Source organism: Anarhichas minor, unplaced genomic scaffold, assembly GCF_050575085.1.
Source record: "Anarhichas minor isolate MPS153535 unplaced genomic scaffold, ASM5057508v1 ptg000027l, whole genome shotgun sequence".
NCBI lineage: Eukaryota > Metazoa > Chordata > Actinopteri > Perciformes > Anarhichadidae > Anarhichas > Anarhichas minor.
Genome location: NW_027466473.1, coordinates 15,828,754 through 15,839,131, shown reverse-complemented (window position 1 = coordinate 15,839,131; position 10,378 = coordinate 15,828,754). Strand labels below are relative to the sequence as shown.

Here is a 10,378-nt window from a genome sequence, read left to right as displayed (position 1 = left end):
GGCATTGACTTGATGCGTTTGCAATGTTAATTTGAAAGGGAGAAGGGAAAATGATTGGTCATATATCTATATATATATATATATATATATATATATATATATATATATGCAGACTACTCCGCCCTCACAGCCTTGTTGTGTGTACTCACGCTCATGGGTCCATGGTGTGTAGTTCCTTTATAGCTTAATGTTGGCGTTTTACTTCTGCCAAGTTTATTTACTGCAATAATCCAAAATCCAATGAAAACATCCTGTATGATTTCTGTCAAGGGACCCAGTGCGACCCTAACTTCCGGGGTTGGCCTAAAAAAAAAAAAAACACGTGCTACCTGCAGCATTTATATTTTTTTTAGAATGAGTTTCAAACAGATGAGAAGGGCTTCATTTTGAGAGGGTGGTGTCTTTGTCCACGTGCACAAAGTCAATCATCAAATCACTCAAAATGCTTTATAGAAAATTCTAGACAACGTAGAAGCACCAATGTGTGTGTGCATCCTCTTGGACCCTCACCTGTGGTCGGATCAGAGTCATCATGACTTTCTTATTTTCCTCTTTCAGGGTGCCACACCGTCCCTTCACCGCTGGGTGGCGACAAAGCAGCGCGGCTGAATAACAATACCACACACATGTCTGGTAGGCGATTCAAAGTTACCGTGAAGAAAACCATAAAAAAAAGCTAAATTCCAGTAAATGCATTTTGACAGTAGACGACTCCACCCTGTGATGTGTCGAGGAGACAGACATAGTCACTGGTTGATAATGTTGTTGAGCGCCCAGCCCCCAAAACACAATAATAAAACACATTGATAATTTCTCTCTCTCTCTCTCTCTCTCTCTCTCTCTCTCTCTCTCTCTCTCTCTCTCTCTCTCTCTCTCTCTCTCTCTCTCTCTCTCTCTCTCTCTCTCTCTCTCTCTCTCTCTCTCTCTCTCTCTCTCTCTCTCTATCTATATATATATATATATATATATATATGTGTGTGTGTGTGTGTGTCCTCGTGTGATTTTACTCCACCCAGATGTGTGGGGGCAATGGCGCAGGCTGCACACCGCGTTGTAGTCTCGGAGAGCACACTGTGAACAGACTGTGGCAGAGGCGAAACAATCAGACGTCAGACACGCGCTGCTTTATGCGTGACACGAGCTCATCGATCCAGACAGCGGTGTCGTCTAATTGACAAATTGGACCGATGTCTGGGATCAAGATGTGCTGAGACAATGAATATGCAGGCGCGGCGACTCGTCTCTGCACATACAGTCATATAAACTGGCTCATATGCATGTATTTCAAGCTTTCATTAACTTTATATGTCCCACAGTGACCATGATTAAGATGAACATGAGCAAAAGGAGTTATTATTTTCTCAGTATTAGGGTCTGTACTTGAGTTTCTGCACGCTAGAGGGAGCGCATAGCACGATTACTAGAGCCAGAGGCTTCTCTTTTTTTGGGAAACATTCTTCTATCCTGGCTCCTATGCTATATGAATTTGAAGAAGGGGTTGTTGGTCATTGCTGTTGCATATGAACTGTGTTGAATTAGAGAGTATGCACAGGGTTGGCTACAGTTTACTTTATTCCTGTAATCTGATTACATTCAATACACATTCATGTCTACACACACGTACACACTTCATACTTTGAAAACCTGCTTATTATTGCATCCAGATGCTGGTTGAATCATAACCATATGCTCCTTCCTCCGATTTCTAAGTGGACTCTGCACATGGTGAACAAAGGTGACACACACACACACACACACGCACACACACGTTCCTGACCGCCCTGCAGACTGTCACACCGCCAGCCCAGAGAACACAGTTTGTTCATGGGGTCAGTAATGAACGTGAGTGGTCATGTTTTTACAGTATAATCAACAGTTGTGATGGACTGTCATTTATCCGGACCAGGCCGAAGCAGCGGGTTTAGGCTCTTTAGGGGGCCCCAGGGGAAGAGAAGGGGTGTGTGTGTGTGTGGGGGGGGGCTTTAATCTCCTGGCCTGCTGTGTGAGGAGCAGCATTCACGCAAATCCCCCCCCCCCAAAAAGTGACTGACTCAGGTTCAGACTTTTAAATTTAGGAGCAAAATCAGTTCTGCAGTGCAGTAACTCACATGTGTCTGATTGCTTACATGAATTTTCAGTGTTTACCACTCATTGGCTTTGTAAACATCCATGAGAATAGCTCATTTAGGCAATCGGTTACCAAACTATATAATTTAAATGTAGAAAAAGAGGGGGGAACATCCAGTGAAGGTAAACAGCTGTGACCACATTACAAATGCAAAGACCGGGCTTCACTGTAATCATGAAAAACAGAGAAACAACGGACAAAACTTGCATGAGAAAAACCACCCTTCAATGTTTTAAACTCATGTTACTTTGTAGTTTCTCCAAACCCTGCAAATTCTTCAGACTTTGTGGTAAGAAAAGGCCGTGTTTTTCTCAGTTTGGGACTTTTGGCGGATACCCGATGGTAAAGATTTTTGCTGGTGGGGTTCAGAGGTGAAGAGGAGTTAGGTTGATTTAGGACATGAAGGTGAGGCCTGTGTGAGAGGTAAAGCACAACTCCAAAGAGTGAACCCCATCAATCTGAGTTCAACAAGCACAGTTCAAAAAAGGACATCCATCACTGATCACTGATCAGAAACATCTTTAGCACGAGAAGCTTGCCATTTCTGAATCTCACTGTCAGATACGCGCACGCTCACAATGCTCTTTGTCACACAACACCTCACTACTTCTTCTGGCTTGTAGAGCAATTTGATAGTCTTCCCGTTACTTTTAATTCCCCCCCAGCGTAATGGTTTCTTGACTCATGTGGATTGAGTTTCAGAATACCGGGTGATTCACACAGAGAGGATAAGAAGCAGGGAAGGTCACACTCCTTTCATTTCCTCACAGAAGGCAACGGGCACATCTTAGCGGAGTGGAAAACAAAAGGGCGCCACAGGGGAGACGGATGGCTGCTGTGTGTGTATTGAAAGCTGAGACAGAGCAGGAACCGGCAAACACCTTTGGAGGGGCCAGTGGCTCGTCCTGAAGGTGTTCATATTTGCATTCCTCATCCCACTAACACCTTCATCTGTTCTTTGAATTCTGGTGGAGGAGAGGTAATATATCAGCTACATGTGTTATGGCCACTTTGGAGTCGTAATATGTATTGGAAAACTATTTGGCTTTATGAAAAAAATCAATTTTTATAAGCAGACAGATGCACAAAGGAGCAGACATGGATCTGTATAACTGTGGAACTTGCAGAAAAGTCAAATAAATTGAGATCACACCAAAATATCTTCATCTGGAGGTGACAGCCTGGAAGCAGATAATAGAACAATATTTGAATACCCTGCTACAACAAATAATAACAATAATAACACTGAGGGGACAGCAGGGGCCTATAATCTAAAGGTTTACATTGATTAACTGGATTAAGGGCAGGATGAAAAGTACAAGACTAATTCCACATCAAACGGCGCTGCAGCATGAAAGTATAATTAAAATCTGACAACCCTTATTTGACCAGGTGGGTCAGTGAAGAACAAACTCTTATTTACAGCGATGGCCTGGCAGAAGCTCCGGCAAAGTCAACAGACATGCTGTAGAACAGCGGGGAGGGACAACTTTCCCAGTGATCAAATTTAATACAAAACAGAGTGGAGGCGCTCAGCCGCGCAATGTGCCTCCCATCTTTCACCACAATCACGCTGCGTACACAGGTGAAAAAATAATCTTTCGCTGGCTGCTCGGTGGATTTGCTCAGAAATATTGGGGCCATTTCAATCAAAATTGTCTGCAAGTCATCTCGGGGAGGAAATCTGGCACCAGAAGCTGAGCGAGAGAGAGAGATGTAACTTTCCATCTCCAAGCTGCTGCTGTTAAGGGCACTCAAAGCAATGCTGCAATCCAAAAAGAAGAAGGATGGAAAGTTAGTCAGTAGTTTCCCAAAATGGATCTTTTTACACGTTAAAGGGCCATTACACCAATTTTAAACATTAGGCTCCACTTGCTTTTCACAAGGAATACTATTCAAGGTGGGCGTGGGCTGGAAACAAACTACAGTTTGTACAACATCTGTCTTCCGATCACGTTAAAGTGCTCCTTGCTGTTCCAAATGGATGCAACTGAGCTGTGAAAAGCCGCCTGCCATTATGAGGAGCCATAATCATTCAGATATGGGGATGGCGCACTCTTCATTGAGAGTGCTGCACTCGCTTGTACACACAAAAGGAAACGGTTGTGTAAAGAATGAAAACCTCTGAACTGAAAGTCACGTACATTTTTTAAGACACCGTCCCCCTTCAAATTCGGACATCAGAAATGTTTGAGGGACGGGGTTTCAGGCTTTGACCCTGATGACATGATGTGTTTTTTTTAAATCAATTTGTTATCTCTGATTAGGATTAAAACTTTTGATGCTTTCAGCAGAAATTACAAACTGGAGGTGTGGGGTTTGAAACAAGTCTGCGTTTGGGAGGATATTGAGTGTTTGAAGCTTGACCCATACTACAAACTGTTTTTGAATTTTTTTGTTTTTAAATCCGTCTCTTTTTTTGAGACCCCCAACTTTATGGAAGTGCAGCAGTGAAGCACTGGGGTGCACCTTTAACGATACACATCTGATGCAGGATCACTGTTCTGTGCTGTTTACTGCTACAGACACAGTGAAACCACTTCTTGTCCCGTCTCTCCCTCCCCCCCTTGCTTGCAAACACAAATGTACCTGTCCCACTGGTTAACCCCCACCCACCACTACCATCCACCCACCTACCCGAACACACTCCACACTTGAATGCACACAGGAATGCGAGGGGAATGACACAATCCGCTAAATGCTGAAATCTGGGCGGCCTGGTCGGCTCTCCGCTCGACAGCAGGCCTAATGAATAGCCATTCAGATACGCAGACAAAGCCGAGGCTAGATTTCTACTATACGGTGGGGTCAGGGGTCACGCAAAGCACTGACAGAAGTAGAAACCAGAGATGAATGCCTGTCCCTCTCTTTCACACAATGAATAACTCCGACACAGAGATTCATACACACCATAACACACTGTGTGGGGTTTAAAATTTAAAAAAAAGTTATTCATCGCTATTTATCTCCACTACATGGAAGCTCCACTGGCGCAGGTCTGTACTTTGTGGGCCAGAAGAGAGCAGTAGAACAAGAGGAATGAGTCAGTAACGCAGAGATAATCAAAGGACATTAATCAATGAACCTAAACACTTCTTGAAGCCCTGACAGCTTCGCCTGGTTATGGTAGCTTTGGAGAGAGCAGCAGAGAGAGAGAGAGAGAGAGAGAGAGAAAAAAAAAATTCTGTGTGAGAGTTTAGTTTAAGCTTATGGTGCACTCTAAGCTGCTCTCAGCCCGAGGCACAGGAGAAGAAAAGAACATCTCTTCATGATTAAAAGAGCTGAGGACCAGGAAGAGAAACATAGGAGAGGACAAGCTTCCAGCCCTCGAGGGGTAAAGGCTCTCCGGAGAGACAGAAGGCAAAGAGGAAAGGCAAAGCTGGGAAATGTAGGCGGAGTGAGACTCACTTCTCGCACGTCTCCTGTTTCTCTCTCATTATTAAAAGACGGAGCGGCGGGATAGATGAGAGGCACGTTTGCAACAAGAGCCACAAAGGACATTAGACATTTTACTCGCACGTTTCTGCTGCGAGCGTAGCCAGTTCAGATGAGGCATTATCTAACCACAGATTAAAAACAAGAAAACCAGGAACTATTTATTTATTTCACATCTCTGAGAGCCGAGATAAAATGCAATTATAGCATAAATGGAACGGGCAAATCCCGAGGCATCAGTGTGTGTTTTTTGGCTAATATGGAGCTGCTTCGCTCTGAATTTGGGACAAAAGTCACCGGGGTTGCTGGGACAGCTCCGCCTGTCATCAGGTAAAATATATGGACTTTCACTTTCGGGTCAGAGAGGATCTTCCTTTGACGTCCAAACAATGACGTGCACATATATTTGGCGCAGCAGTCACGCTCCAGTTGAGGCGATAATGACTTTGATGATTATCTACAGACATGTTGATAAGCAGAAAAATGAGTCCTTGATATTAAACACCGGTGTGTGTCTTTATTATGAATACTGAATACAGATTAGCCTACACACAGGACAGTAATCAAAACATACTTTATCTATTCATCATTGAAAAGTGGATTTTATTGAGATCTTCAATATGAAGACCACATTGCTCACACTCCTTAAAGGAATCTCTCAGACTCTGGCGTGACAATACCAGTGATTTTGATTATGGGCCTGTGACATTCATTTATGTTAATTAAGAGGGTGGATGATTTTATGGTATCACCAACCACACTTTTTCAAGTGTACCTCAGAGTGTGGCCATTACTACCACCCAAGGTTTGGTGTGAATCAATCCGACTTCAATTTATGTTAATCATCACATTTGAATGGATTTTGAATGTGTATAAATTGCACTTTAAGCCTCTTGAAACCCGGGATAATTATCGCATATGATAGAAATGCCATGTTAAAGTCCAAGGAAGAGGAAAACCCAAATTGCCAATTGAAAAATCATATAAGTGCTCAATGGCACTAAGGTAAAAAGCATTTAGAAAAAGCAATTATACCATGTTGTGTTGAACATATTTGAGTTTGTTTTAACTTCATTTTCCTGATTCACTGCAGGAAAATGATGTACGACTTGCCAAAATGATTGTTATTATCCTTCGAGAGATCTTTGAGCAATACTTTGACATTTTGAACTCCAGTCTGTTATTCTTCTTCAAGCACTTGTAATAATGTGAGGGGGGGGCTGCTGTGCTAATCAAACAGCGGCTCAACAGTGTTGTTAGCGCGCCAATCAGAAACCAATGGATACTACTGGCTACAAGCTAGCATGTTAGCTTAGCTGGTAGCTGTAGATTGTCTTCAATGCAAAATGTTAAGAATTTCAAGAGACTCATTTTGAATAGCTTTGAGGCAACGGCAGAAACAATTTACCGACTACACAACCAGCATGAAGGAACATAATACTTCAAAATGTCAAAGTTACCCTTTGAGGTACACTTTAATGAAACAATAATCACTCATGAGAGATTTCTGCTATATAAAATTGGCATTTAAGTCCACAAAGACGACTGAATGGCACTGGAAGATGGAGAATACAGAATAAGAGAATTAAAAATGCATCAGTTATATTTAAGAAAATCAAGTTTGAGGCCAGATAGCTTCCCTTGGGTAAATTTCTACAATGAAACCCAATTCTACAGTGTTCTCTGGTCTCTGGGTCCACTTGGTCCTTGTTCAGTCAGTATTTTCAGACTATAATGAAATTGAGCTGCCGGCAGAAAACAGAGGCAGTAGCAAATAACCAACCACTCCAAGAGAAACACATGGAGTTACTGAAGATTACAATTCACTCTGAAATGACAAAAGTGCTGATATGTCTCAGTGTCTCTCTTCTCACATGCTGCGGAGCCGATGAAGAGAAAGAAGATGAAAGAAGTCTGATTAGGACGAACGAGTACAGCGCTCTCCCAAGTTTGCATTACACATCCCACCTGAGGAAAGAGGTAATGTTGAAATCAAACAGAAACAAAGAAGTAAAAATCCAACTGTTAAAATGTTCCATCTCAATGTGAAAAAAATGTCCGTGTAGTAATGTAATCCAGATGGATTAAATGCAAGACACCCAGGTGAAAGCAGTTCTCATTCATAATTACAACAATATGAAAACTGAAAACCTTGGATTGTCACTGGCATTTCTTTTTGTCTCCTTCGGTGAAGTGACTTTTTACTGGGACAACAAACCGGTCCACTGCCAGTTTCCAAAATGACATGATACAACAGAAACATTGTAAATTCTGATCAGTCTCTCCTCTTGGTTTAGCACAATAATTGGGTCCTTAATTCACGTAGATACAAAAACACTGACCGCAAAAAAATGAGGCAGAGTCAAGTCTGCACAACAGCAACTTTGTCCCCATGGTCACTGTGCTTGTCAGGGACATGCCCGTCTCCGGACAGCTCTCTCTTTCGGATGGGAATGTCATCTTGAGTCGTTCATTTTTTGAATTATTTTTTGGTCATAGGTAAATTCTGCTGATTTCCCTTGAAGTCCGTGTTCAAAGTGGGGTCACAGGGATAAGCATCCAGAGTGCTCAGAGTACACGGCCGCACTGGTGTGCTGGCGTTCACGTCCAGGTTACTAAACGAGGTGAGCTAGAAGGTGACAGTCGCAGTGCTCTTGTTCCGAAAGGTCATTGTCTGGATGCTGGAAAGGATTTTCCTCTGGTGCCCAGCCAAAGTCACTCCCATGTGCAGCAGATCCCTGAACACAGACGAGAAAAATCACTAATTAGACAGGAAGAAAATAAAAAAATAAATAAAAGGATATAATTGGATGGACAAGAATAATATTTCAGTCATAACATTTCGGCTCTCTGGGCTTCCATTGTCTTAAATTCAAATAAAAAAAATGCACCTCAGGAGATTGTAACGATAGCTTTTCAAGAGGTTATTTAGCCTGTTTGCAACTGTAACGACTAAAAGCTACAAGGCTAGCTCCCAGACCTTGTGCCATGGAAGAAAAGTGAACATTTAGCTTCGGAGATAAGAATCAGTTTAGATAAGAAAACTGGAACTGACTGTGTGGTGATCTGGGCCAGCTGGTCCACTGAGTTGAAGCCGGCCTGCAAGAAGCTGTCTTCGTAGCGCTCCATCTTGATGGCCCGAAGCCATTCCCCCACTGAAGCGCACGACGAGAGGGCTAAAGGTGCACGCTGGTCCAGCAGGGGGTAAGACGGCCTACGGCACAGAGTAGAGAAACAATGGAAGAACTTACTCACACTGTCACCAAAACAACAGTGAGGAGCTTACAAACATCCAGCGGCAACATTCCAGTCGACAGGCGAAGGTATAATCTGAGGCTGAGTGACTGACGGGGCCAGACAATGGGATTCGTCAGGGGCGGAGTGTCCTCTCCTGTATGCGACCAGCTGACAGGCAGAATGTGGAGGAAGGGTAATCAGCACAGCAAGTGTCTGGCAGGTCACAGCAGGACATCCAAGTGGTACATAAGATTGGGCAATAGGAGGGTAATGTGTGTCCTGTGACTATTACAACCCTGAATGGAAAATAAATTCTAAATGGACGCTAAAGAAAGGGACATCATGAAATGACTGGCATGCTTCCTTTTTGCCGCCACTGTGACCAGGTTTGTCTGTCAGTCACTGAGAAACCGCTGCACTCACCCCGCTCCTTCTTGAGCCACTATTTTCAGCGAGGCGGGGTTGCGGATGAGCTTGTCGAGGGCACTGACGAGGTCGGAGAAGCGAGGGCGCGCCGAGCGGTCCTTCTGCCAGCAGTCCAGCATCAGCTGGTGCAGATGGGTGGGGCAGTCAGGGGGCGGTGGCAGCCGGTAGTCCTGCTCTATGGCATTGATAACCTTGATAGGAAGAAAAATTATCACTATTCAAACCAATGCATTCACTTTTCATTTCAATGAACGTTGAGCTGCTTGGTGGGTTAGAAAAAAACAAACATTACAGAAGAGGAAAAAGTTTCCTCCACTTAAATTTGCCCTTTATACCAGTGTTGCTCGGCAATCTCATGGTTAAGCTACTATCCAAACACTACATTGTTTATCTGAAAAGTTCATACATAGCTTTTTTTCAGAATGCAAATGTTACATTTTGTTTTTGCAGAAGCTCAACTCTGTGCTGCGCCAAATAAAACCTTCCAAATAATTGTCAAGAACTTACATCCTGGTTGCTCATGTCCCAATACGGTCTCTCTCCAAAAGACATGACCTCCCACATGACAATGCCATAGCTCCACACATCTGAGGCTGAAGTAAATTTTCTGAAGGCTATCGCCTCTGGTGCTGTCCAGCGTATTGGGATCTTACCTCCCTGCACAGAAAAGAAAACAGTCAGCACTGCAAAGCTTCAAACAAACATGATCAGAAAGGGCTCTGACAAGGAAAGAATACATAGATATATATCTTTATAAATATATATATATAGATAGAGAGAGATATATCTATAGATATACTGCAGACAGATTTAATGAAAGTGTTCGATAAGCATCATCTGAAGAGGAGTGTCATCGTACCAGGGAGCTGGTGTAAGTCGGGTCAGATGAGTTCTCCTGGAGGAAGCGCGACAAGCCGAAGTCGGACACCTTGCACACGAGGTTGCTGTTGATCAGGATGTTGCGGGCAGCCAGGTCTCGGTGGACGTAGCTCATCTCCGCCAGGTACTTCATGCCAGAGGCGATGCCGCGCAGCATCCCCACCAGCTGGATGGGAGTGAACTGGCTGTCGTTCAGCTACGGAAGAGAGAAACAGTTCAGTCGGAGAACGGCTGAAGCGGCGGTGCGTTTCAGTGTTTTCTCTGTCACACTCA

At 43.6% G+C, this 10,378-nt stretch overlaps 1 protein-coding gene across 1 annotated transcript in view; it reads right to left on the bottom strand.

Moving 5' to 3' along the window:
- Positions 1-8,068: 8,068 nt before the first annotated feature.
- LOC142960547 (ephrin type-B receptor 4a-like) overlaps positions 8,069-10,378 on the bottom strand; it is a 35,167-nt gene continuing 32,857 nt past the window's right edge. The window contains exons 13-17 of the mRNA XM_076102424.1: positions 10,086-10,301; positions 9,734-9,883; positions 9,224-9,417; positions 8,619-8,777; positions 8,069-8,301 (exon numbers count right to left, since the gene is read on the bottom strand). Of these exons, the coding sequence (XP_075958539.1) occupies positions 8,193-8,301; positions 8,619-8,777; positions 9,224-9,417; positions 9,734-9,883; positions 10,086-10,301 (828 nt within the window). The 3' untranslated portion in view covers positions 8,069-8,192. The remainder of the gene's footprint in view (positions 8,302-8,618; positions 8,778-9,223; positions 9,418-9,733; positions 9,884-10,085; positions 10,302-10,378) is intronic.